Source organism: Corapipo altera, unplaced genomic scaffold, assembly GCF_003945725.1.
Source record: "Corapipo altera isolate COAL_440 unplaced genomic scaffold, ASM394572v1 61, whole genome shotgun sequence".
NCBI lineage: Eukaryota > Metazoa > Chordata > Aves > Passeriformes > Pipridae > Corapipo > Corapipo altera.
In genome coordinates, this window is record NW_020884910.1 from 1,722,225 (window position 1) to 1,749,993 (window position 27,769).

Here is a 27,769-nt window from a genome sequence, read left to right on the forward strand (position 1 = left end):
TCCTTAACAATCTGCTAATAGGAGGTAGTGGGTGGTGTTGTCCTTCTTATTTATTTTATGTAGGATGTCATGACAGATGGTGATTTTGACTGTTGTCCACAGCTGTAGAAACTGATTACTTCCTAAACCAAGTTGACTAGGATGGATGCATCATAGCTGAAGAGGCATGGAACCATCTGTGAAAGAGGAAACCAGTCAGTCTCAGTTGGCTGTGTTCAGTCATCTCTGTCCTGAGGAGCAGGAAAAGAAGTGTTTTGCAGACAGGGCTAGGGGATACAGTTTTAGTGTCTTGATTTTTGAGTCTTGGGATGTGATACCTCCAATTCCAAAGAAAATGAAAGGTCACCAGGTGGGACAATGTCATGGTTTGAGAGCCCCAAAATCCAATTCCCTAGTCCAAGCCCCCTCCCACAGACAAAAATGAATATATGATTGCTGTGCTGGTCAGAAGGGTGTTTATTGAAATATCAAACAGTAGAGCCAGTGAAATCTTGACATTTTATTGATGACTCAGTGGATTTGGTCCCTACAGGAGAGAAAGCAGAAGCAAGTGGAGCTTGTGCAAATTGGCAAGAGAATATAATCTGATAAAGGCTAGACCAGTCGGTAAAGTTTTCAAATCTCAGGAAATTTCCTCAAAGTATTTATTTATTTATGGCTTTGCTGAAAATTTTTCAACCAGCTGTGTTTAAAAATATAACGGTAATGAGATACTTAAAAAAGGAGTTAATCTCTCCCTGTCTTTGACGTGCTGCAGAGCACCAGCTGTAGCACAAGCAAGCCCTGGGGAATCAAAGTGGCCTAACCCTGCAGCCTGCGAGCCAAAGTCACACCTTGGGAAGCCAAACTTCAGAGGGAAGCACTGGCCTGTGGCAGGTCATAGGAGTGCTGGAGGGGTGAGCATTTGGCCATCCTCCAGGGGCAGCAGGTTTAGCCTGCCCAGCTCTTCCACTCTCCAAATCTCCCCAGTTCTTACAGACCCCAGCCACTTGTCCTCAGGGCAGCAAGACCCAGTTTTGTCTGAACTACTGGGAGGCCTTGAACTGTCTCTGACACCCCTGATGGGGAAATGCTGGAATGAGGAGGAGGGGAAACCAAGGGCTTTTGTACTGAGGGAACAAAAAACATGCTCTGCGTGTCCCTGGGTTCAGCTATTGCAGACTACAAACTGGACTGGGTTTTTTTGTTTGGTTTTTAAATGCTTCTTTGGCCAATGTGATTTTTTAAATTTATTTTTTTTTTTGTCTGGAGGATGTCTCTTTGGGAGACAAAGCCAGTCTGGGACTCTTCATTTGGCCCATCCAGCTTATCCACAAAGCATGCACAAGCCATCTTCTCCAGGCTCATTTCCTCTAGGATTCCCTATGGCTTTGCAATGGCTAAGCCTTTGTGTTTGATACCGAAGGCAGAAAAGCCAGCAAGGGCAGGCCAGCTGTGTTGTGTCCTCTAGCCCCGTGCCAACAGAGCTCAATGCAGGGTGGGGGAACTCTGTGAGAGCTACAGCTGTGAGAGCGGTGCAAAATGCGTGTGATGATTGGCAGAAATTGTTTTGAGGAAGAAGATGCCTCTTCTGATGATGATGGGGTGGCACATGGTGGATGGAAAAGGTAAAACAAGTTAGTTTTGGTCACTGGTGGAGGATTGTGTGGAGAAGTCCTGTCTCCTCTGGGCCTACAGGTTTCAGCTTCAAGATACATATCAGAACAGAAAAAATCTCCTCTCCTCTCTTTCCTTTTTCTACCACTGGTAGCTAATCAAGATTCAGTTTTAATGACTTCCCTCTACTCTCTCTGCTTCCTCTCCCCCTGCCCCACACATGCCTTTTTTATATTTTTTCATGCATTTTTTTGGCAGAAGTTGAAACACAAGAAGCGTTTGGACCAAGATGAAAACGGTGGAGGAGCATGTTGGGCAGTGCAGTGCTTTGTTCTGAGTTCAGGAGGAGAAGAGGGGGAAGCGAGGGGGGACGGATGTCATTTCCCAGATGGGGGCCCTGCCAAAGATGTTCTTGCTGGAGAAAGCAAAGGCCAATTTTTGAGGTTATACCAGGTTTAACCCTTTGTCGACCCGCTTCTGCCATGCAGGGAAACGCCAGACTCTGGCGCCAGTCTACTGTTGTGACTAAATGCCAGCAACAGTCCAAAGTTCTTATTGGAAACCCTAATGAGAGTATGAACAATCTGCTCTTGTTTATGAGTGAGGGTCCAACACTGGTGCAGTTGCTGTTGAAAAAGAAAGATCAGCATGTTCTTTACAGGGGGTCAGGACTGCTGTGCTGTGTCCTGTCCTGCCAGAAGCATCTGGTGGGAGTTGGGATGTTGCTGAACCCTGCCTCAGCTGTTCCCATTGTAGGGTAGGGAACTTTTGTCTCATGATGGTCAGAAAACACCTTGTCCTTTGACCCTGTGCTGCTGGGACTGGGGCAGCAGCAAGCCCCAGCCCCGGGTAGCTCATGGTTGTGCTGGGGGCCACTGGGAGGTCACAGCACTGGTTCCTCCTCTCTGGTTTGAGCCAGTGTCTCGCATGAGAAAATTGTGGGTTTGGAGGGTATGGGGGATGGAAAACCTCTATAGGCATGTACTGTTGCTATATTTGTGTCTGCCTTGGGCCATAAATACTGCATGGTGTGTAGGCTGCTGATTTAATTGCCCCAGGGCTGTTGTACAGTAGCAAACTAAGGGTGAGGATACAGAAAGGGAGCAAAGAAAGAAAAGTTAAGACAACCTCATTGCTTCATTAAGATCTCTTCCAGGTTATAAATACTTGGAGCACTCACGTCAGGACCCCATAGGGGTTCATTTATCTCCTGATTAGAAAAACTCAAGGGTTTTTGTCTGTGGTACTGGACTGTTTCTTGGTATGGAGGTCCAGCCTCTTCAGTCTGGATGGGATTCTCCTGGGAAAGACTACCCTCTTCCCTCAGAGCTGGAGCAGACCAGTGTTGTATGCATCAAGTGCCTTTGTGTAGACTCAGACAGAGTCACTGTTCACCAGAACCAAACGTGCAAGCCTCTTCTTCGTGGGGACCAGCAATCTCTTTGGCCCTTTGATCTCTCACAGTCCTTTTTCTCTGGCTAGGGGGATAACAGCTTCCCTAATTCCCACGTGAACCTCCTGAACATAAACACAATCTTCAGCTACAAAGAAGGTGTCAGGAACTTTGGGCTGCAGGCCACAAACTTCCTCTTTCCAGCAGCTTTGGCTGCAACATGTGAATTTTTGATCACTTGTGCAGATTGCAGCAGGCTGCAAACATACCAAGGGGTGGTTATAGCAGCACCACTGTGGGTGCATCCATGGCCAGTGACTAACAAAGAAGTGGTGCATCCAGTGCTGGCCTTGAAACATGTCTTGTGTCTTGCACACTTCTTTCTGGACAGCCAAGAGAGGTGTGATCCGTAGGAAATGAATATAATGGCATTCTGGTGTCACCTGTTGGGATGCAGCACGGAAGAATAAAGGCATGTGGATAAAAGATGCATGTGCAGGTTTGCCTGTGATGGGTGTCAGCTTTGTTTTTGATGTGCAATCTTGAATGCTTTCCCATGGAAGTCAGCCGACCTGGTTGGAAATTTCATGTGTGCAACTTACTGCACAGCATGTCTGAACTTGCACATTTTTCATCCCTTTTCTTGGACCCTGTGAGTCATCCAGGTACGCTTTTCAGCAGCCTTGTGAACCATGGGTAGGAAGCACTGACCAATGGACAGGCACTTGAGTGGGAAGCAGAAGACCAGTGTTTCCCTTCACTTGCTCAGTGCCCCCAAGCTGGGATCAACTGGCTTACCCTCAGATCTGTGGCCCTGGTCTCTGGCTCCTCATAAGTACAGTAACTATCACCACAGGTTTCTAGGTAAAGTGGGACTAAAATGCATGATACCAATAGCTGTTGGGTATCTCTCGTTGTCTTGGAGGACTCTCTTCAGCCTAGAGTTTGACTTCGTTTCATTTGCCCAGGTGGTTGCTTGTGTGTGGTGCAGGAAAGTGTCCCCTGAACCCACACAGACTACTGTACCCATACCTGCCCAGGTCTGCAATTCCTGTTCATTTTGAAGGCATGAATTGCTCCTTGTTTGTCCAGCCTGGTGGTGGGTCCTCCTGCAGTAGCTCAGCCCTTTGGCTTCACTAGTGCCTGCTGATGGGCTCAGTAGGCCTGTGACTGCTGATCATGGGGTATTTGCAAATGGTGCCACATTGGCTCTGCTGCTTTTCCTTCTCTGTTTACTTAGTTCTTGGCAGCTGCATATTTGAATGTTTGCTTGACAAACACTTTCCCTGCAGTCTGTGATTACAGAAAGTTTAGTCTGACAAACACCACTGAATTATCCAGTTCTCTGTTGTCAATAATATCTTGATTGCTGTCTCCCTTAACCAAAATATTTTGTGTGTGGTGCATATTCATATTTTCCCCCTTGTTGCAATCAGCCTGCCCCTCCCTGCTTGGTTCAGTTACTGAGGCAGTATCCTCAGGATGCTGACGTCTGTATTTTACTAATCCAAAAATCCTGGGGCTACCAGGAAGCAGCACAGATAATAACACTACATACCTGTCTAGCACCTTTCATCTGAGAATCTGAAATTGTTTGACTCATGTTCATCTGGTTACTGCTTGCACCAGCTGGGCTTTATTATTCCTGTTTTTTTCAACCTGGAAAGCTGAGGCACAAGGTAGGGGTATGTTTTGTCCAGTAGAGGAAGCAAATCCAGAAATGTGACATCATAAGCTCCAAAACTATGAGTTTCTGTCCTTCTATGTCTTGCAGTACCTAATTTGCCTCCAAAAGGGAAAGAGATCAGAGTGGGATGAGAGTGGGATGGTTGGTTGAGCAATGGTTTATTTGCAGCAATCCATGGCTTTTTTTGACACCTCAGTAAATCCCACCCAAGAACAAAAAGGCAATTGCAAGATTTCTCCAAGGTAAGTTACCTTCCTTGGCTGTGATTGGGGTCCATAATGTTGTTCTCAGGAAGAGCACTATCCAAATATTGTCTCTTGTTGTCAGTTTGGTGGTTTGGAGCGATGCTGAGGGACAAGTGTTCACGGCTGGCCCAGAGAGGGTAAAGATCTTACTGTGTTTCAGGGGTGGTAACGAGACTGGTGAAAACATGTCTGCAGGTGGCTGGGTGGTCAGGCTGGGCTGTTAATCTGTCCAGCTGCTGGCCTGTTTTGGATGAGATCCAAGACCAGGTAGGACACTGCTGCTTTTCTTACAACCTCCGAACACAGCTGAGGACCTGCCAGGCAAACCTGGTCTGGTTTATGGTTTTGGGTGGAAACCACAAGTAAACCACGTCAAATCGCTGGATTCTACCCCAAACCAGACAGAGTGCATAGGTTTCTGTTTCTTTTCGTATGGGGATGACTGTGAGAGGTGGGAGAGTGAGGAAAACTGCATGGATCCAGCGTTGATGTAAGGCCATAGGTGATCCATTCCTAAAGCCTGCAAGTGCGATTCCCTTGGCTGGACCAGACTGGTGAGGGTAGAATAATAAATAATACCTGAGCTGACATCTCCTGGGAACTTGGGTTTGAGAGGAGGGATATTTTGCCTGAAACCCTTCCAGAAAGGGACAGTTGGGAGGGGGATTAGTGTAAATGTGTGCCGTCAACATCTGTAATCTCAGCCGAGGTGATGGGGCACTTGGGTCAGGGTTTCCTGTGCTGTGGGGCCCTGGAGCATAGTGTGCATTGGAAATAAGAAACCCTAAGAAAGAAAGGGGGAGAATTGCATGCCCCAGGGGGTAGAAGTGTGTTTATTTTTCACATGTTGCATCAGAACACAGTAATTTTACCTGAGAGGGAGGACAAGTGCATGCAAAAACAGTCCATCTCACTAGGAAAGGGGGTGGGGAAGACTGATGCCAAATAGCTGGGATAATGTGGCTGTAGGGCTGTCTCTCCGCTCCACATCCATGCGGGGCACAAGATCAGCACCCATATGTACAGACCTTCCTTCAGGCATGTGCCAGGGCTTTGTAACAGAGTCACGCTCTCCCGTTGAGGCCAGGGCACCCCCAGTCCCCACTCTACCCCCCTTTCTCCCCTTCTCCCATGTGCTTTTATTCCTTTTGCAAACAGCGTATGCCAAATCCAACTTCACAGCTGGCTCTGCTCCACGTGTTTGTTTTCTATGCCTGCGCGGCGCTCGCCAGCTCCGCTTGCGCCACGGCTCAGAGGTGGAGGCGGCGGGGGGAGAGCAGGGGTGGTAGGGAGGGAAACAGGAGCAGGCTGCTGCTTGCCAAGCCCTTATTTGTTTAAAGCTTAAGCCTGTTTGAGAGAGCCTTTTTGGAGTGAGGGGTAAGTGGCAGGGGTGGGATGCGGGGGAATGGAGAAAGTAAACTGTGCGTCAAGGAAAGCAAACTTTACAGCTGGAATTGCTGCTGATGCCTGTTGTGGGAAAGGCCTGGGGAGATGCCTTCGGCTCTGTGCTCCTGCTTTTAGCATGAGTACGAGCGTGGATGGGCAAGGGTGAAAAGTGGGGAGCCAGCGGCAAGTCTGTGCTGTGCCCATTCGTCACGGGTGCTGCTCCATGGCACTTGCCAGTGTGTCCTAACGGCTGGCTGAGGCATGGGCAGGTGAGTCTCCCTTCCCAGGCCCTGAGGCATCAGCGTTTTGCCACCTTTTTGTTATGGAGCATCATCTTGTTGACAGGGAGAAACCATATGCTGGGCCCTGCCCGTCTGTCTCTACAGGGCAACGTGAGGTCTTGGTCCATCTCCTGCCATGTTTGGCTCGCAGTCCTCAACAGGACGATTATTTTTGGAGAGGTATATTTATTGTTGGGGTGATAAATGAGGCAAATCACATGCAGACAGAATCTTTGAAAAAGCCCAAACGATGTTACCCTCTCCTGTTATTCTCTGGGACAGGGGAAATCTGTCACCCATCCCAAGACCCTATGGTGAGTGCCTCCCCCATCATTTTTCACCTCTGGGTGGGCCCTGTGTGGTTTTGGAGCAGCGTGGCATCTGCTGGTCATGGCACAAATGAGAGCTGTGGCTCAGCCCATCTAGGTTCTGGCACTCAGTGCTGAGTCCCCACACCCCACCTGGGTGTTTGGCACCAGACAGAGCATTTTCTATGGGCAGTCATTTCTGTCCCTTTGTTTTGCTAGCCTTGAGCTTCCTCCTATGTTTTTTTGAGTACATGTCTTCCAGGGGAAATTTGTCCCATCTGAGAGTTCTAGAGGCTTTTGACCCGCTCCCATAAATAAAATTATTATTGTTAGTGAAAAGCAGTTAAGTGACAGCTATGGAGAGTAAAAATTCCCATTTATTCCCAAATTTATAAAAGAAAAACAACCCCAATTTTTAAATGCCATCTTCAAAGGACAAGAAAAATGGGCTTGTGCTCTTTTGCATCCCAGCAACAAGTCATTGCTGAAAGGAGTGCAAACTAGAAGGCAGTTTCTCTTTATGGTGGTGATGGGGATGTCTCTAAAGCCAGCCATCTGGGGATTAAACTTTGTATTGACGTTACTGGCAAGTACTTTGTCCTGTCTCTTTTGTGTGCTCTTCTGGATTTTGATGTCAACGGTGTTAAACTAGCCTTGCACTTGTTAATGCGGTTTCTGGGCCTGCTCCCATTGAAGTCATGGCAAAGATCAGGCTGATTTTGGTGGCAGCAGAATCAAGTCCTCTGTTATGATCCAGAGGATGCATTGTTTTAGCAGGTATTTCTGCTGTGCCACTGGCTTGTATTTAAGATAAGCTTGGTCAGTTTTTTACTACAGCTGTTGAAAGCACCCCTGCTCTTCAGATACACACTGGAAATAAGTTCAAAAGCTGAGAAAGCTTATCCAAGTCTTTGCTCTGCTCCAACAGGAAAATTTCCCCATGGTGACTTTCTCCAAGGAAGGCTTAACAGTGTCACCGGCAGTTTCTGTGGAATTTTTGGTTTGTAGGGGAGAGGTTGTTGCTGTATTTGTTTAATTCTATTTTGTTTCTAGTTGGACATGGACAAGATTTTTCTATTGTTCTAGACAAAGATGATTTTGATTATTTATTTTTTTTTAATTTGGTACTTAAAGGTAGGCTTATGCTTAAGGATATGAAGACATGGGCTGCTCTCAAAAAGCATCCATAGCTGCTGTCTCTCTGGCTTGTGACCTACTCTGTGAACAAGAGCTTCCAAGTCTCAGTTTGGAGGTGGCCATAGCTGAGCAAAAACACCTTTTGAGGAGAGCATCCTGCTTTCCCAGTGGAAAAATGCTGTTTCCCTGGGACCAGAGCACACTGTGGAAGTGCACCTGTCAATTAAGCTTTTGTCTTAGAGCAGCATGGAGTTTCTGATGAGAGCAGGAGTGGTTTTCCTGCTATTGTAAGTAAGCCATGTTTAAGCAAAGTGAAAGAGTGGCAGCTGGGAGAGAGACTTGCTTGAGAGGTGATAGTCCCAGGTGACAGCCCATGCTTGGAGGAAGGCAGGGCAAGGACTTGAGCCTGGATGCACAGGCAGCAGGTGAGCTGTGGCATTGCCTGCTCCTTACCTGACCAAGCTCTGAAGCAATGTGGACAAATGCAATATAAGGAAATTGGCCAAAATCCCAGCTCCCCCATTTCTTCGTCTTTCTTGACCCTCTCATCTCAATTTAATTTTCTTACCTTTTCCTTTCTGCCACCTTTATTCCCCATTTACCTTTAGTATCTCAGAGGGCTTTTGCCCAACATCCCTTCATCTGCTGGGGCTGCCTTCTCTCTGACCTCTCTCTGACCCAGGAGGCAATTAGAGCTTCAACATCGGACTTCAAGGTTTGGGGTTTTTTTGTTTGAGAAGGATGAGAAGGGAAAAAACAAAAGCAGTGCCCTGAGTAATGTAAACTAGCCACAGGCACATCTGTGCCTGTTCGATGACAGCTCCTGATGGGAACTCCCTGTCCCTCCCAGCGCTCTCCTCCGCTGCAGTTGTTGACAGGGAGGGGAACAACCTGACACCCAGCTCCTGTTGATGTGGGATTTGGCATAGTGGAGCCCAGACCAGAGCCAGCTGCGTGGCCTCATGCTCTTCACTCATCCTGTGTGTCCCACAGCATCAGACCCCAGCAGAGCCGTCCTCTGGGCTTTCCTTGTCCAGGTGCACACTCTTCCTCATTCTTAGCTCTTTGTTAGGTGCTTTGCCTCTTGGCCCAAACAGGGAAAGGTTGTATATAGATAAATATTGTTACTACTTGTATCAAACATCCTAAAGTGACCCTTCTTACCCAATGGTGTGAAGTCTGCAGGACATGGAATGGTTTTTACTCTGTGTTTAGTACAGCATCTGCCTGCAGCTCTGGCTGAATTGACACTGATCTCTGGCTTTGCTTGTGATGGGAATGATAAAATGGGTATTGTTTTCATATGGCAAGAGATAGGATGCTTCAGGCAAGTAATACTGTACAGTAAATGCCTCACTTCTAAGACTGAAGGCCTGTTTTCACATCACATTTGTGTCAGTGGGGAACTCCTTTCCTGCTGTCTCCTTGAAGTGTTTCTCACTGTGAAGATACAATGTTGTCCCATTGCAAAGCCTCAGATAAGTGAGACTTTGTTGCTGCACTGTGAGCTGAGTTTGTAGCAGGTGTGGGCAAACTGAAAACACTCCAGAGTAGGTAATTTGCCACAAGTATGTGACTACATTGATGTGGTTTTCGAGGGGATCCTGACCCTTTTCGTCTGACACCAGCCTTGGCAGGAGAGTAGGTTGAGCTGCACCCCTGTGGGGTCAGGATCTTGCAGGACCTTGATACCAGTGATTCTGCTAATTCTATGACGTTTGATGACCAAGGCCCTGAATACACAGCCTGCACCCCTTGGTAAGTGCTGCAGATGTACACCCTCTTTGGGATTCCGTAGCTCTTTAAATCAGGACCTTAGCTGGGAGGCTGGAGAGCCTACAGGTGGATCAAGGATGAGGAGTGCAGAGAAAAAGTTGGTCTAAAACTATGGCAGCTCTCCCAGGTTGGGAGTGAAGTTGGACTGAAAGGTTTTGACCAGAGAGGCATCCTGTCCCAGCTACGGGGGCAGCCCCGGCAACTGCTGCGGGACTGCTTTCTCCCCTCGCGTGCTTGGGAGAAGGAGACAGAGAGCAGCCAGCAGTTCTGAGCTTGTTGCAGCAACAACATCTGTTTCCTAGGTGCACTTTGTTTCTGAAGAGGCTGTGCAGCACGCTCCATCTGCGCCCTTCTCTTTTCTTTTCTTTTTTTTTTGCTTGTGCCGTGTTCGGCAGGCAAGGATGGAGGCTCTTAGGAGAGGCAAGCGCTTCCCGGGAGGACCCTGCACCAGCCTCTGTGCCAGTGCTGGCTGCCGGGCTCTTTGCACCCGAAGCAGCATTGTCAGCATCTTGACAGCTGGCCGGCTGCATGCTTATTAGTTACTACTTTCCTCTTGCCCTCCACTTCTCCTTCGCCTCCCTAACCACCTCCACCCTCTCCCTTCCCCCTTCCCGCTCCTGCCCCATCGGCTGGCCAGCCCTTCGGGGAGCCCCCAGCCTCTCCAGATTAGAGCTCTCCAGGGACTTGGTCGTTTTGAAAGGAAGAAAGAAAAAAAAAAAAAAAAAAAAAAAAAAAAGGGAGGGGGAGAAGGAGGGGAGGAAAAAAATTTATTAAAAAAAAAAAAGAGAGAGAGAGAGAAAAGAAAGAGGGGGAACAGAAGAATGAAAACAGACCCAAGGGGCAATAGTCCCTCGAGCCATTTCACTGCATTACAATGAATATGGACTCTATTAAGCTCCGTTCTGCCTGTTAGTGTTTCCCAGGGCAACACAGCTCCCATATGGCAAGCATGCAGCAGATTAGGGTAGGCCTCCGGGCTTCATTGAGGGCCTGAGGCTTGACTGGCAGTTGAACCCCATCCTTCCCCCCCCCTCCTCACACTTGACACTGCCTGTGTTTATCTAAAGCAAAAAGGGCTGGGGTGGGAGAAGGGGGCATTTGGGGGGTTATTGTCCCGGGCAATGGGAGAGGGCAGGGAGAAGGATGGGGGGGGTGATGAGGGAGGGAGGTGGGATGGAGGAGAAAGGGAGTGGGGGGGCGCAGCCCCTCATACATATTCAGGAGGGGTCTTGAATGGGCAGAGGAGAAATAAAGCAGATGGAATTCATGTTAAAGAACAGCCACAATCGCCCTCCAAAAACAAGGAGAGAAAAGCGGGCAGCCTTAAAGGAGCGTAGGGAGCAGCGTTTATCCAATTAGCAGGGTTGTCAAATTGAATTTACTCAGAATGGAGGGGGAAGCTGGGGGGGAGAAGGAGGGAAATTAAGTGTCTAGGGCATGGGGGGAGCATGATATTGAAGAAAGGACGTGGGTTTTCTTTCTTTCTTATGCTTTAGCCTTGTCTTTTCAAGAACTGGAGCTGTTTTCAGGGCACGCCAAGGGGCAGCAAAAGCCAGCATGCATACTCAGTTTTAGCAGAGGGCTCCTCTCCTGGTAGCTGTGGAAAAAGGGAGGCATATCCTGCGGGGCAAGGCCATCCCTGCATCCCTGGCCTGCCTGTATGAGGGCTGTCCCAGGCTGGTGGGTCCAGCCACCCTGGGACCACCATGCTGCGGGCAGCGCCCAAGGCAAACCCCATTCGTTGCGGTGCCACCACCGTGATGACACTGGGGAACCTGTAGCCCATATGAGGGTGGTATTTTGTCCTTCAAGCAGCCTCACACTTGCTGGCTGACAAAATACCAGTGTGAAGGGGTTCAGTGAGGCTCAGTGAAGTCAGACTGATCAATGCCAGCTGGAAAGTGGCACTCAGTTCAGAGGAACCATTGGATGGAGAGGTGCCAGAAACTGCAGACATTGGATCTTCAGGGATATGAGCAAAACTCAGGCGATGAGAAGGCTTTGCATCCTGTTGCTAATTCGAAGCCAACATGCCCAGTCCTCTCCCTGGTGATGCTGCAGGCTGTTGCAGAAAGGAACTGTTCAGGAAAGTAGCTTTATCTTCAGGAAGACAAAAAAAATCACAGAGATTGTTGCATGTTTGGTTTAATTTGGTTTGTTGCTGGTTTGGTTTGCATGAGCAGTTCTGTTCAAAGAAAAAGAGTTTTTCCCCCTGAAAGTTTTGTTTATTTTTTAGAGAGATGTCTATAGCTGCTGAATTCCTCAGGACTTGCTTGAATTAAAACTGTAGCTCTGCTTTAGGGTCACTCAGTGCTCAAGTGGGATTTGCAGTTCACAGGCAAACTCCCTGATTTGCATGACGGTTGTACCGTGCCGGGTTTTACTCCGGATATTTTTCTTCACCTGACTGTAAGCATGAATTTGTCCCAGGCTTTCTCTGTTGTGGCTTCTTGATAGACTCTGAGCTCACAAGCAGCCAGTAAGAGAGTCTTTTTTTGCCTAATCACTTTAAAAGAGAGAGGAAGGGAACTCCTCATACAGTTAGTCAAGGGCTATGTTAAAAGAGCTAATACACTCTCAGTGCTAGAGGGAAAAAATAGGCAAGCTTTTATCTCTGTTTGCACATACACTGTGCTACGTCCTTGACTTCAAACATAGTGGTGTAACATTGGATTCTACCTCTCTGCCCACTCCTGATACCATCTGCTTCCTGTTGGGGATCCTGCCTCTCCCTGTCGCATCTGCACCCTCATTCCCGTCAGGTGCCCATGCTGTTACATGGAAGCAGGAGCATCTCTCCTGCTGCCAACCTGTCCTTCTCCAAACCCTTTCAGAGAGAATAACTTAACAATGTGAAATGAATACTTTGAAATGGGGATAGGGGGTGGGTAGAAGTTAATTTTGTCCTGCGGGATGCTACTGTTTGATGGGTTTGGGAAAAGCAGTCGGGGTGCCCAGATTGCTGTCCATGCAGGAACTTTGCAGCTGACCTGCTCAGCTATGTCACCGGGACATACATAGAGGATTATACAGTTCAATACTGTCATTTTTGAGATGGGATGCAAAAGATTTGGGATCCAAGAGTAACTTACCTGATGGGATGGAGCTACCAGTCAGAGAGCTTTTGATTTAGAGCATGGTGCCAATAACACCAAGGTTGCAGGTTTGATCCCCATGTGGGCCGTTCATTAAAAGCTGGACTTGATTATCCTCATGGGTCCCTTACAACTCAGAATATTCTGTGAATCTGATTTCTAGCCTTGCCACTGCTTTACTGTATAACCCTGGACCAGGTTAGCTTTCTCTTCTAGCCCTCAGATTCCCTAATTTGTAGAACAAAAGGGTACTGTGGCTCTTTTATATTTTCTTTTTCAGTGGTTTATACTCTATGGAAAAAAAATCCTGTCTTGTATTAAAAACTGATGATTACAAGTAAAGTTGGCAGACAGTACTGTGTAAGACATTGCTTTTTCTGAAGAGCTCAAGTCTTGATGTATAAAACAGAGAATTGGGAGTATCATTGTCCCTACTTGACCTGTTAGAAACAGAGACCAGCTGCAGTGAATTCTCCAGAGTCACCCAGGGTGTCCCCAGCTGGTAACAGGACCGAAGTTGCTGCAGCCTTTCCTTTAGTGCAAAGCAGCCCCTATCCCTTCCTGCCGTTCATCCCTTGCATGAAGAGCTGCTCAAGGTCCGACCGCCTGACACGACCCCAAACCACCCTCATGTGCATCAGTGAGTTTTCCCCAGCTCCCAGTCTGCCTCTGCATTCCCCTGGTTGAGCTGGGGCGTGTGGTGCGGGGATGCTGTCCCAGAGCCAGGGTAGAGGCTGGTTCCTATTTGGGAGGCTTGTAAATTACGGGCAGTGTGGCAGTAACAAGGGCTGCTTGGCTGGCCCTTGTTAAGCAGGAGGGGGCTTGGGGCTGTGAGCAGCATTTCCTCAGTAAAACCTTCAGTTTCTAATCAGCAAACACCTCTCCTGCTGCCTGTGCTTAATTCAGATCCCTTTTTCCTTTCGAGCTTTGTCAGCCCCCGCACACACGCGCGCCTTTCTTCCCTTTTATATCTTCACCTCTGGTTTTCCTTTCTTGCTGCGCTGCCTTTGCAGTGCCCTCCATGTCCGCGCCGAAGCTGGGGCTGCTCGCAGGGGCCTCGGTAGGCTTAGGTGTGTGGCGGGAATCTGAGCCGACAGATTTTACGCCCCCACCACCCTTCCAGAGCTGATGAAGCTCTCGTTAATTTTGTTCTCCTAATGGCCCCTCCTTTGATTTACTGGTCTGTCTGAAAGGGACTTAGAGCTCCACCGGCAGGAAATTGTTATTTTAACCTGGCAGGAAGGAATTTAAAATAAATAAACAAATAATTTTTGTTTTCCCTCCCCCTTGAAGCACTTTAAATTACTTTAACTGTTTCTTTTCCTAGATAGCAATTAAGCAGGAGTTTTTGAGGCCAGTGGTGTCAGTGGCTGCAGAAGTGTCAGCAACTACCCCTGTGAGGGGCACCTTGCAGGTTACCTGCCCTGGGGAGAGGACGCAGCAGAGCAGGACACTGTCATGCAGCAGCCTGACAGCTCCCACTGCAGCCCCCTGCCCGGGACCACCGCCTCTGGGAAGTCAGCTGGAGTGCCCGGGGCCTCCTCCACTCCCCACCTCTGCCGCCTGTCCCACTGCAGCCTACTCTGGTGCCGCTTGCAGGGGCACCAGGCAGATCGAAAGCTGCCTGATTAATAAAGTGTCATGCTTTGCACTATTGCAGGCTGCTTAAGGGCAGCATTTTCAAAAGAGGTCAGCTCCCATTTAGGCATCGAAATAAGTTGGTTGCCTATTCAGGAGAGCTCAGCATGTCAAGAACTGAATGCTTTTGAAAATCTGGCTTCAATTGTGGAAGCTGAGAATTTCAAAATCTGGCTCTGGATCCTAATAGTTCTTTTGGAATTGATGTTTTCATTCATTTTCCTCATTATTTTTATGCTGCCTATTTACTTTTTGTACTTCACTCAGCTGTGAAAGAAATGGCCACATGTCCCTATTTAGAGCTTGTACTCTTGCCTGGAGGTTTGGGGAGGTACTATACACTTGTTGCAACACACCTTCTCTCCTCAGTCTCTGCTCAATACTGTTCAATCTGCCCAGTGCCGTGGCCAAATTTTTTGAGCTCCCCTTTTTTCTCCCCACCTATTGCTCTTCATCGTTTTACAGACCTGGGAGCAGCCAGTTTAGTCGTTGCATCGATGTGCCTGGGTGGTCCCAGCTCACCAAGGGTCTAGTGCACATTTCTACTCCTTTGGCTTTGCCCTTCTGGCCAGAGGCTCCGTGCGATGCAGAGCTGCAGGGAGGTCTGGTTGGGAACATCTTTGCCTACCCCCTCCCTCATCATGGGCTCCAAGGAGCAACTCTTTTTCCGTCCAACATTTTTCCATCCTTCTGCCAAACCCATCCAGATAGGGGGAATGAGTCAGCTTTGCTCTGTAGACTTCCAGCACTGAGGAACAAGAGGCTAAGTTCTACCCCAAAATGTTTCTTCTACATCAGTGTAAGGCTTTCTATCACCAGTAGACATTAGAGTATGAGGTGTTTTTAAGCCTAAACTAGCTCGAAGTCTTTTCCAGATGAGTGTAAATAGTGTGACATTAACTTGTGCATCAGCAGTGGTGTCAACAGTGCATGCTCTGGTACAGACAGACCTAGGGCACTTTTACAGCCATTGTCAGGGGTGACTTGCTGAGATGGTTCTAGAATAATGAAGGGTGCTTTGGTGGCTGTCTTACATGAAGAAATGAACATGAGTAACTCAGGTGGTCTCCAAGTCAATCACTACAGTTTCTTGTACAACAATGTGTGCTGATTGGTGGGGGAAATTGTCGAGACTCTCTTCTTAGGTGAGGAAAGTGAATATCAAGAAGGATGAATGTGTGAAAGGGAAGTTCCTATCCTGTTGCTTTGGCACTGGAGATTGCCCACAGAGGTTTTTCCCGTGCATAGGGGCTGTGGTCTGCAGGAGGTAAAGAGTGAGCCTACCTGATCTGTAGGTACCTTCAGAATATGCCCAATGTCTGAGCTCTGTCCATGCTCCTAGATGCCTGGAAGCCTCATCAGGCCATGTCAAGCTTGACCTGATTTACCCTGCCTCTCAGCAGGGCTTGGCATCTTGGCCTCACAGCCACGCTAACCATGACTGTGTGACTCCCAGGAAAGAGCTGCCTTGCATGGAGCCCCCTGGGCCAGCCAGCCAACTGAGCTCACACTGGCCAGCAAAGTGCCATGTAAAGATGCCCTTTGTGGCATTTGCAAAGCTCTAGGGGCAGGTCACTTTACTTAGTGTTGCTTCCTTTTGAAATCGCCAGCTCAGAGGAGGCTTTTCTTTTTCTTCTGTCTTCTCAACTTTATATGAATGTGTCCTCTATGCCTTCTCCCCCAAGCAGTGCTCTGGGGCATGGTGGGGAGAAAGGGGACAGCTTGAGAGGCTGCCAGAGGGACAGCCCAGTTTGCAGGGATTCCTATGCCTGCAAGCCAGCTAACTGGATTCTTGCTATCACAACATGGACCACAGCATGGCTGGCTATGGACATTGCCCCATACTGCACTCTTGCACCTTTGCTGTCACCAGAGGCCAAGCAAAGTCATTTGAGAGTAGCTCACCTTTCCCCAAATGCTGTAGTTCCTTGCTAGGAGTAATCAGCCTGGCCTTAAACAACTTGCCAGGCGTCTTGGGAGGAGTCTGGGTCAGTCCTTAATTCAGGAGCTGGGAGGTTTAATTTGGGAGGTTATGCTGGAAGGGACTTGTCCCCTCTTTTTAAGGAGATGGTTGTGGAAAGGGCATATGCAAACAGTTGATGGCTCAAGCAGTGGTAAAAGTAGGAAATGCTGTTCTTCAGAGTCCAGGTGTTCTTGAGGGTGGTGATTGCAGCTAATGAGCTCATTGTGTATCTGCAGGGAGAGCAGGAAATATAACTGCTGCTTGGGCTGGCTGCCATGAATGCTTTGGTCTTGGGCTTCTCTCCTGTAGATATGCCATAGGGGCAATTCTGCAATGCCTTTGAGACTTGCAGGTCACCTTAGTGCTGCAACTGGAGGGAGCTCAAAATCCTGTAGCTGCGTTACGATGTCCGTAGAGGGAAGTCTCCTCTTGACTTCAGTCCATTGCCTTTGGTTAAAGCTGAATTCAGTCTGACATCTGAGGTGTCTGTTGAGGCAGCCACTGAGGTCTTTAATCCCCCTGACCTGGCTTGTCTGCTTTAGCGTCAGTTTATGAGTCTACCCAAAGCAGCTGCTGTGGTGTGCAGCTCTTCACAGCAACCTGGGTTGTGACAGGTGGCCTTGCACTTCTAGCTTTTTGGAGATAGTTGATGCTCTCAGAGATGAAGCTGGTGATTTGTCCAGACAGGGTAGTTCTACTCAAAATAGGCAGTGTATTTCAGGCAGAACAGTTAATCTGAAATCTTTTCATAGATTGAGTCTCTTTGTTTAGAATAAAGATGTATTTTGCGAAATGAGTGTGATCATTTAGAACCGGGCATTTCTTTGTCCTGAAAAAAGGTGTCCCCTTCAGAATAATCCCTTTCAGAGATCCCCTGAAACACTTTTGTATCTCCTAAGATCTCCTGGATTGAAACATAGGTACGCCCAGTAGCTACATGGCCAGTGCCTTGGGAAGAGAATGTAAAACTGCAGGATTACCTCTGTTTTCATGTGGCTTGTGACTTGTGCTACTCATTTGCTTTTGTGTTCAAGATAGAATATATTCCAGACACACCCAAGAAGTGGCAGCGACACTTAGTGAATATCTTCAGTGACACTTTGTTAGATTGTGTTTTGCCCCTGAAAATTGCCTGGTGTGCATTGCTCTTATTGACTGGGCCAAGTCTGAAATGGGGAAGGGGAGTGTGTGTCTGTGTACACACATATACCAAGGGCTGAGGGTGGGATCTCTTGGGAGACTCACAACCATGCCTGGGGGAGAGGCTGGAGAAGAGAAATGCTTGTATTAGTGTCTGTAGCCTCCTCAGGTCACTGACTCGGTGAATCTGTGGCGGTTTAGAGATGTTGGTAGAGAAGCCAGGCAGGGCTGGAAAGCAGAGGGAATTCTGAGAGTCTCATCCATGATATCTCTTTTCATCCACAGGAATCTGCTGCTACACGTCCACTGCACCCCTTGAGGCAGCTTATGGGACCCTTCCCTGGGCACCCCAGGTCGCACTGCATGGGATGGCAATGACACGTGGAAAGAAGAGGCCCATGTCCCCCATCCCTTGCCTTATGCTTGCTGCCGCTACCTGTTTTGCCAGACTGAGTGAGTTCCTGTTCTCACCCATTTGTTCCTTTCATTTTGCCTTGTTGCTGTTTAGTGTAGCCATGCCTCAAGCAGAAAGTGGTTTCCTCTCTCCACTACTTCCTCAGTAGCCTTGACCAAAGATCAAAAACTCCTATAGAGGAGAAGGAGATACATTTGGAGGGGGACATTTCTATCTGGCAGTGTCAAGAAGAAGCGGGGCTGGTGTGCATCTTCAGGCACTAAGGGTGGGGGTGTGGGGAGCTAAGGGGAAGCTGCAGCACAAGCAGAAGTGATGGGGAATGCAAAATCTACAGTGCTGCAGCTTTTTCCTCTGTCCTTTCTTTTGATGAGTCTCACAGAGCTTTCTTATTCCCATTTTTTCCCTCTGTGCAGGTGAATCTCTGCAAGTCACAGTGCAGCCTGCTTCCATTGTCCAAAAACTTGGGGGCCCAGTCAGCCTGGGGTGTGTGGTGGACCCCCCCAGAGTGAACCTCACATGGAGACTGAATGGGAAGGAGCTGGCTGGATCAGATGAAGTGCTGGGTATCCATGTGGAGCGAGGGAAACTCGTCATCACAGCTCTCAACAACCACACCGTGGGGCGGTACCAGTGCATTGCTCGTGTGCCTGAGGGAGTCATTGCCAGTGTCCCTGCAGTGGTCACATTAGCCAGTGAGTAGCTTTTGTCCTCTGCCATCTCCAGCTTTGCTTGGGCCATCCCTCATGCCTCTTGGGAGGCTCCTCCATACTCACCTGCTCATGCTGGCATCAAGGGAGGGCTCCTTTGTCTTAGGCTTTTTTGTAGCATTTTTGATCATGGGCTGGCTGTCATGTTGTGACCCAGCCTTGACCCAAGAAGTTCTCCTCCTGTGGAGTAGGCTGCAGACCTGTCCTGCAGTGACAAGTTTTTACAAGAGCAGGAAATACCTGAGCTATGGGGTTTGTGTGTGTGGTTGGTTTTCCGAGTGTCATGCTGCCTCCTCTGGTTGCTGACTTCTTGGTTGAGTTTACAAATGGTACCTGCTGGTGCTGATGGCCAAACTGCTGCCTGGGCTGCTGTGGGACTGCTGCCAGCGCAGGGAGAGCATGTGCTAAGTTTTACTGCCTTCCTGAGACACAGTTCTGAGTGAGGGACTCCGCTTCTATCCCCATGCTCCTCACTGCTGCCTTCTGGCACTGGTGACAGACCAAGACCTGTGCGTGGGAGGGGTTGTCTTAGAGTGGGCAACTTTTCTTACAAGCACCTGGTTTTGGCCAGATGTTATGCTCAAATGTGAGAAAGTGCTATATTTGGAGGCATCTGAGAAAAAGCAGTGGAGAGCCCGACCTTCTCAGAAACCCACACAGTTTTTGGTATGTGCAGAGGAGACTGCTATCCCCTGGCAGTGACAGCCCCTGAGTGTAGAAAGGGCTTCATCTTCTGGACAAGGGGGAGTTTGGGGCTGTCTTAAGAAAATGAAGAAGTGAAGATGTTTGTGCAAAGTGGGAGCTGGCTTTGCTTTAAAGCCAAGAGCTATTGGCTTGTCACTGCTACATTAATCAGGAGTGAAATGTTTAGGCCAGGCTGGGTGGGAGGAGGAGGCCAGGGAAAGCGAGGAGGGAGTTGCTGAACTCTGAGGCGGGGTGGGAGGGGGTTGTCACGGGGCCGAATCTGTCGGGGGATTTGGCCTGAGCCCCATGCTGAGATTAAGTTTCGTAGAACACATTCCAGAGCAGAAAGGGGGCTGTGTGTGCTGGTGGCCTGATAGAGGGAAGGAGAGGAGGGGAGAGGTGGATGGGATTACCAAGGGCATGGTTTGCATTTAGGAGAGCAGGGTGTGCACAGCTCCTCAGCCTGATCAGTTCCTTCTTAGGCTGATCCCCTTTTCTTTTTTTACCCTCACCCCAACCCACCACCACTAGCTCTGTCTCATGAGACAAAGTATGTCTGATCTGTCTGCTTTGGTGTAGCGTCAGTGGTGGATAGGAGACAGGTCCTAGAGCACCAGAAGGTCCCACCTTGTCCTTCAGGAACAAATCAAAGCCACAACTGAGTAGTCCATCAACACTCTCCAGGAGCCAAATCACCTTTACCTACTGGATTGCAACTGGGGATGTGGGTACAAAAGAGGAGGACTTGGCCATTGCTTTGGTCCCTCTCATGGCAAAGGTGCTACTGCTGAGGGGAGGTCAGGAGCACCATTCAGTGAAGCTCACAAAACTGGAGCCAGAGGTTGGATGATCATGCAACTAATCCATGGTGGAGCACCCCTGTGCTGTGCTGCATTGGTCCCTTTTCCTCAAGGAGAGCTGGGCATGGCAGAGGCCATATCCCATGCACCCAAACAGCCTTGGGCAATAGAGAGCCCCCACGTGGGTAGACTTGGCAGTCAAAGAGTGAAGAGAGAGAGCGGGCATCCCAGGAAAGCCATGGGACTGAAGGTGTAGGAGGGAAACCTTCTGGAGGGGTTCAAATAACCAGTTTCATGTTCATGAGCTGGAGGTTGCTTGCAACAGTGGCTTTGCAGTAGTCTGAAGTAACAGGGAGCATGGATTGGTGGTGGGACTGAGTTGGAAGGCTACGGTAGCAGATGTGTCACAGGCTCTCACTCCTGCTCCAGACCTCCTCTACAGAATCTTGTCTGGAGCTGATTCAGTACCGACCATGGTCCTGGGAGTGAGAGGGAAGGCCCTGGCAAGTTGGCATTGCAGTTGATACTTCTCTTCTAGATCACCTTCTGGACTGTAAGAAAACCCTCTGAAAGTCTTAGCTCCATCCAAAAATTATTTTGGGGTGGCAGAGAGAGAGTGAAACTGGAATGTGAATGAAAGCTCTGGCATTGGGGGTAGGAGGGTGAGAATGGAAATATTTTCAAGGTTTAGGTTTATTTTGGAAGATGACCTAGAGTCATTGGAAAAGTGACTTCCTAGGTTTGAAGGGGTGTAGACAACTTCATCTGGCCAACTTCTAGGCTGTTTCCACTCCTTTCTCTTCACCTCCTTTGGAGGAAGCACTCCCGAGTGGCCCAGGCTGTGTGTGCCCAGTCCCTTGGGGTCTCCCTGTGCTTTGCTGACAGTCAGCAAGCAGATAACCATCGCTGCAGTGCTGGCAGCCACAGCCTAGCCTCGGGACTGATACCTCCTTCTCCCATCTGTGGCACAGTGAAGCCACATCCATCTCTGTTCTCCCTGGCTCAGAGAGCGGGTTGAAACTAACATTTAATTCCTCCAGCAGAGATAAAATAGCTATTGTATAGCTGAGGGGCAGAGGGAGGAGAGATTTGCAGAAAGGGCAAGATTTCATAAAGTAAGAAAAAGACAAGCACTTCGGGCATTACTTGGGTGCTTTTGAGTCCGGTTAGAGCTGACCTGGTGCTCCATACTCAAACTTGGCAGCCTGTGGCATATTGGTGCAGATACACACCTGCTGATGACTGCTGGCCTAACTGTGGTAGGCTGCAGTCTGGGACAGCTTGAATAGATGAGACAGGGATGTTCTTGGTTTTCCAAGCCAGGCCTTAAGCCTTTGTATGGCTGACAGCTGCAAGGAAGAGAAAGATACTTTCTGTGCCTGATTCTAGGTAGCAAAGAAGCCCTGCCCCAGCACCTCTCCTGGGTAGAGGTGCTGTATGTAAAAGGTATGGCTGCAGTGGGCTCTGGTGGGGCCAGATAAATCCACCAGGGACACAAACATGCTGCTGTGGGGCTGGTTCTGCAACAGCAAAAGGCTTGGACGGCATCAAGAGCTCTCGGCGGAGCTCACAGAGCAACTGAAATGCAGGGCTGGAGCAAAGGTAGTGAGCAGAGGTGGCGAGAACTGTGTAACTCCCGGCATTCAGCTGCACACATGGAAAATCAGTGCAGCAAATACAACAGCAAGCCTGACCTGGATAGACGTGACATTTAAAAACAAAACAAGAAAATAGATGAAAGGTGCAGCAAAGAAATTCCACCCGCTCTGGTGTATCTCCTATGGCCAGGGACATGGGAGTGCAGGGCACCTGTATCCCAGGGATGCTGTGGGACAAGGGAGGTTCGTTGCCCTGTGGCCCTCCATCGGTGCCACTGGCAAGGTCAGTCCTCAGCTTTTTGGCAGCACATGCGGGAAGCTGGGCCTCAGTGCACGGAGCTCATGGGCAGTGACCCTGCACCAGGTCGGGTTGGGCATCCCCCAGGAATTTGCAGCTGCTTTCTGAAGACAGCCTCATTCATTTTCCTCTGCTTGGGCCTCTCCTCTGATACTCCCCAGAGGCGATAGCAAGAGGGAGGGAGGGAAGGGGGTGGCTGCCTGTTGGAAAGGCATTTGCTGAGCAGGCAGGGGGCTCTGGCCCCGGGGGCAGAGGTGGTGTGAGGAGGGGAGAGAAGGAAAACACAGGTGGTGTTTCATGAGCCAGCAGAACTGTGACATGAGGACTATGAGGTGGGCCCAGGGTGGGGTAGTGGGGCTGAGGCAGTGGGGGATATGTGCTTGGGAGGGTGTGAGTAGGCAGGAGTCTGGGGGGCTGTGTCTGTCCCAGCAGGGCGGGAGGAATCTGGTGGTGACAGCGCCAGTGCCCAGGCTCCTGTGGTGCTGGCTGGCTGGGGAGTGAGAGCCAAGCTTCTCTGACAGGCAAGGGGATTAATGGAAGGTGCCTGCCCCCATTCTGGGGGACCCCATCCCTGCCCATTCCCCTTTTTGGGCTCCCTCCCTTCCCTCTTTCTCCCTTCCCTACAGCAGGGAGGACTTTTACCTTGAGGGCCATCATTTTATTTACTATTGCTTCTTCTCTGAAGTTATTTATGGTCTCCCATTCATTTAATCTGGTCTGTCTCGCCTGCCTCGTTGCTTGGCCCCCAGCCCTGGGATTCAGCTGGTTTCCCTCCCTGATGACAGCGGCACAGCCAGCTGCAGGACTGACCCTCCCTGTGCCCCGGCTCGCCCCATTGCACCTCGGAGCCGGGTGCAGATGACCACAAGCAGTGGCCTTTGGTTGCACCCCCTCCTAAACAAAAAAAAGAGGAAAAAATGAAAAAATAAGCCCTGTTATCCCAGCACAGCTGGGATTAGTAGTTCTCTGTCTGTCCGCAGCACCTCCCGCATGGTGGCTGATGGATGAGGACTTGCTGCTTCACTGTGGTCAGGCATGTCTTTTAAGGACAAGGACATGGGCTGGCATGCTGGGTGCTGCCATATGAGAAGGAAAACCCAACCAGTGAGAGGGGATGTGGTTTCTCCCAGCTGCAGTGGATGTTGGGCTGGGGGTACAAATTGCATGTTAGACGTGGGGCATGGCTGCTGCCAGCTGGGCAGCCAAAGGGGCGAGCGCTGCTTCCCCCTAGTGCTCACCCTCTCCTCCACCCCCCCTGCCCTGCACTGCCTGCTGTGGAGAGCAACTCAGGAGCAGCTTGTCTGAAGCCCCCAGAACAAAGCTGGCTGTCCCAGCCTGGCATGGCGCCCTCTGTTTTGCTGTGCCAGATGCAACACGATGTGTGAGGGGGAGCTCATCACATGCACAGAAGGGGACAGGGGTGCCCCTGACCACCCCTCACCAACCGTGGCTGACCCACTGGCATTAATAGATGGCTGTATGTGCCCATACCAGCAGGGAGCAAGGGTGGTTGAGGCCACCCATGGCCAAAATCCACTGGCAAACAAACCAGTTTTGTTCTCTGTGGGGGAGCAGGAATTTAGGGGAGTAGTAGGAGCTTCCAGCTCCTACATTTGCATATTGGAAAGCAGATTGTCCTGGTGCCCACCTGATGTTTTTCCTCTCTCCCCTGCCAGTTTTGCTCTACTTCTCCAGAGGCACCTGGTTCTTGCTTCTGCAGCCACCCCAGAATCCTCTGTTTCCTCTGTTCTTTCCCCCTTTGTCCCCAGTTTCACCCCTCGTCCCCCAGGGCTGGGCTGAGGGAAATCCAGGAAGAGCTGGAGGCCCTACTCCCTACCATGGGGCTGCAGCATTCCCAGCTGTGAGAGAGGTGGGCTGAGCTGCAATCTGGGGGGGCTCCATGTGAGGGGTCCCCATGTCTGCCCAGCCCAGAGTCATTCCAGAGGTCCCCTGGCACAGGGTCATCATTTTCCATCTCCAAGATGGCTCCACCTGGCAGGACCATGGGTCTGCTCTTTCTCTGGGCTCCTGGGCCCCTTCTTCTCTTTGGGGTCTATGTGTGCACGTACACATGCATATGTGTGTGTGTGCAGATCCCTGCCAGCAGTGCTGGAGCCTCTGCCTTGGCTCCAAAATCTTAATTTGGCTGTGATGAATCCAGACCACCAAGGCGCACATTAATTTTCCTGATGCTCGTTTATATTTTGTTGATCGGAGAAATATGCGTGATGTGGGCAAGCAGACACTGGGCTTTTGCCACTTCTCCACCTCTTTCCATTTCTGTGGCTCTTACTATTTTATTCCTTGATCAAATATAAAAAGGAAAGAGGAGAAAATATCCAGCATCCTTCCCTTTCCCAGCAGTAACTTTCGTTGGAGGAGGAGCGTGAGGCACTGCCAGCTTTTCACAAGTTAAGAGTTAACTTTCATCTGGCTTTAATATCCAGTGGAAACATGGCTCCCCTCCTCAGCTTGTCTTAAAGGATTAATCACATTTCTGAAGTTCACCCTTATTCCTTCTTTTTATTATTTTTTTTTTTAAATTGAACAATGCCAAGAAATTCCAGAAGTATGAAGCATGTTCACTGCAAATCATTTTTATGACATTGCAAAACCTCCCCTTTTCTTTTCAACCTCCTCCCCTTCCCTCAGATCTGGGCCCGGGAACGCTGGCTCCCCCAGCAGCCACCCAGCAGCCCATCCGCGCCGCGCTCGGGGAGGCTTTCTCGACTCCTTGCCAAGAGAGCTGGTTTTTATTTAAACTCCATAAAGGATCTTGCTTTAATCAGAAAGTCTGCTTGAGAAATTTAATGTCACTTTTCCATGACTGTGGGTGGGAGAAGCTTGGAGCCACAGTTGTCTTTTGCTCTTGGAGCGCTGCTGCATTTCCCAGAGAACAAAAGCACATTTTTCTGCTGGCTGGGGCTGCCAGGGGAGGCCGCCTGCTGTCCGCCCGCCACCAGCCCTCCTGCTTCCCCTCGGGCTCTCCAAACTGCCCGAGGTCGCGGGTGCCATGTCCTGGGATGGGTTTCTAGGGGCGAGGGAGCTGTCGGCAGCACGTGGCTGTGTCGTGACGACAGATCCAATGTGCTGCCTTAGCGTGGGGTTTTGAAAGGGAAGGGCAGTCTCATCCAGATTTAGCAGAAGTGCCACTTGGGAGTGTGTTCGTGCTGAGTCCTGGGAAGAAGCACCAACCTGGGCCTTGATGTGACAACATGACCTGTGACCAACTGCAGGATGTGCAGTTGTCACTAGTGGTCGCCTGGGCTGGTGCGTGGCATTGTAAAAATGCATGTGAGGGATGTTCTTCCTGGCACAAAACCTTCTTCTTCCAACTACAGGCTGTCTGAGACAAACTTTGAGCTTGCAGTGCCCTGCAAGATTTGCCGTCGTGCTCAGGGAGAGTGGAAACCAGTTTTCTCCCTGGAAAGCTTGGTGGGGCCAGGCTGGCATGCTACCTGTCCTGCCAGATCTGTGAGGTTTTGCTGCAGTCTTCTGCTCCTGCTTTGAAAAACAGGGAAAAAAACCCAAAAAGTTGGCACCCCTGCCTCCTCACCCCTGTGCTTCCAGTCCTGCTGCCCTCATCAGCCTGGCCAGGGTGGGAACCCCCATCACAGCCTGGTAGGGAGACACGTGGTGGGATGGGGTTTTCATGGCTGCTTTAGCAGGGGAAGCAGCTGTGCTGTGTAGAGGAGGAACTGTTTTTCCTTGCAAGTCCATGTTCTTTAAACTGGAGCGTGGGCACTGCTTGGGCACATGTGAAGCGTCGTGGTTGACCAGCCTTTGGCTGGGAGATATTTGATGGGAGTGAGAGTGCCTGGAGCAGAGATGCCGATTGCTCAGGCATTGGGGGTCCTCAGGGAAGCTCTGGGAGCATCCAGCACTCACACACTTTCTCCCGCCTGTCGTCTTACACCCTCAAAGCAGGCTGGGTGCCCGAACTGTGACTACAAAGTTAGCTTCTCAGTAGCAGGACAGCAGTTGTGTTTGAAATAGCAGGCAGCAGAAGGACCTTTTTTGGCCGCCCTTCAGTGCTGCAATAAGTTGGCTCATTTTTTACTCTCAGGCCAGGATTTTTCGCACCCAGTTTCCCAGCCCTGGAGCAGGCGGTTTCTGCAGAAGCTGTGTTTTAAGTTATTCATTTTGTAGGAAGGGGGAGGAGAAAAAAAATAAAGCTGTGAGACCACACCTGTTTCCCTAGCTGCTGGTGTCAGAGCGGTCCTCTGCCGGCACTGCAGTGAAACAGTCCTGAGTCCACAGGGAGAGGATGAGCTGACACTGAGATGCTTAGCCAGCCACTGAGGTGCCCAGTCTTTTGCTCTGTTTGCAGATCTTAAAGATTTCAAGTTTGACGGCCAGCACGTGATCGAGGTGGATGAAGGGAACACAGCTGTGATCGCCTGTGACCTGCCTGAAAGTCACCCCAAGGCACAGGTCCGCTACAGTGTGAAGCAGGAGTGGCTGGAGGCCTCCCGAGGTGAGTGCACAGGGGTCTGTCCTCCTGGGTCCCCTCCCAAGACCCTCAGTTTTACCCTTCCTTGCCAGCAGTAGCTTTCTCTGCTTGCTGCCTCCTTTCCCTTTGCCAACAAGTTAGTTTAGGGCCCCTGGCAGGTCTCCCTGATGTCCCTGCTGCTTGAGATTGGGAAGCTACATCTAATACTGGCTTGCAAAAAGGCAGAAGGAAGCAGAATTAGGTGAGGCATATCACTCTTTATTGGGTGTCTCTTTGTGCCCATTAAGAATTCTTTCAGCCCAGCTTGGACAAAAGGTGACCTTGAATTTATTGAAACTTTTAAGATTTAGGTCTAAATTTAGTAGCTTCATTCCATTTGCTGCATGTACCTGTGACAAGCTAGCTTCACTTGAGGCTCTGTTCCTTCCATCACTGCATGATTGCTCCCTGTGATATTTGAACCAGAAGGAGTCATTTTACTGCCGTCGGTGTTGCCATGGTATTTTTTCCTTTCCCACTTATCCACCTGTCCTTCAGGACACTGCGTGTCTTCCAGGAGGCTGGACAGGAGCATATCTTGTGACCACCTGCCACCTTCTTTTCTGTCTCTACAGACAATTACCTTATTATGCCATCTGGGAACCTTCAGATCGTCAATGCCAGCCAAGAGGACGAGGGGACTTATAAATGTGCTGCCTACAACCCTGTGACACAGGAGGTGAAAACTTCGGTCTCCAGCGAGAGGCTCCGTGTGAGACGTAAGCCTCACTGCACATCTCCATAGCACTTCCAGCTCTGGCAGCATGTACCAATGCTAACACAGCTGTTTTTCTGTTTGAACCAACGTTACCAGTTCCCGGGAAAACTCCTTTCTGGAAGCAGAAGGCCCCACGGTCTGCTGCTGGAGTATGTGCGTGCAGCCCTGGGATTGCCATACTTCCTTAGGATTTGTTCTTGGCCATGGGCAAGCAAAGGCCCTTAGGCCTTTAGCAAGGCTGCTAGCTGTATGGATTCCCTTAAAGAACTTCCCACTTGGCCTGTGTTGCCATTTATCTGCCCCAGCACAGGGAAACAGTGTACTAGCCCTGCCATTAATCCTACCTACCCACTGCACAGGATGCTTTCCCACCCGCCACTTTCCTTCCCACCCACTTCCTTCCCCACTCTCT

The 27,769-nt window shown here is 49.8% G+C and overlaps 1 protein-coding gene across 3 annotated transcripts in view; it reads left to right on the top strand.

Annotated features, from left to right (window-relative positions):
• The window catches only part of BOC (BOC cell adhesion associated, oncogene regulated), a 95,786-nt gene that overhangs the window by 53,874 nt on the left and 14,143 nt on the right, over positions 1 to 27,769 (top strand). For all 3 annotated transcript variants that reach the window (XM_027653414.1, XM_027653412.1, XM_027653413.1), the window contains exons 2-5: positions 17,931 to 18,098; positions 18,474 to 18,752; positions 26,478 to 26,624; positions 27,215 to 27,358. In XM_027653414.1, the coding sequence (XP_027509215.1) occupies positions 18,014 to 18,098; positions 18,474 to 18,752; positions 26,478 to 26,624; positions 27,215 to 27,358 (655 nt within the window). In that variant the 5' untranslated portion in view covers positions 17,931 to 18,013. The remainder of the gene's footprint in view (positions 1 to 17,930; positions 18,099 to 18,473; positions 18,753 to 26,477; positions 26,625 to 27,214; positions 27,359 to 27,769) is intronic.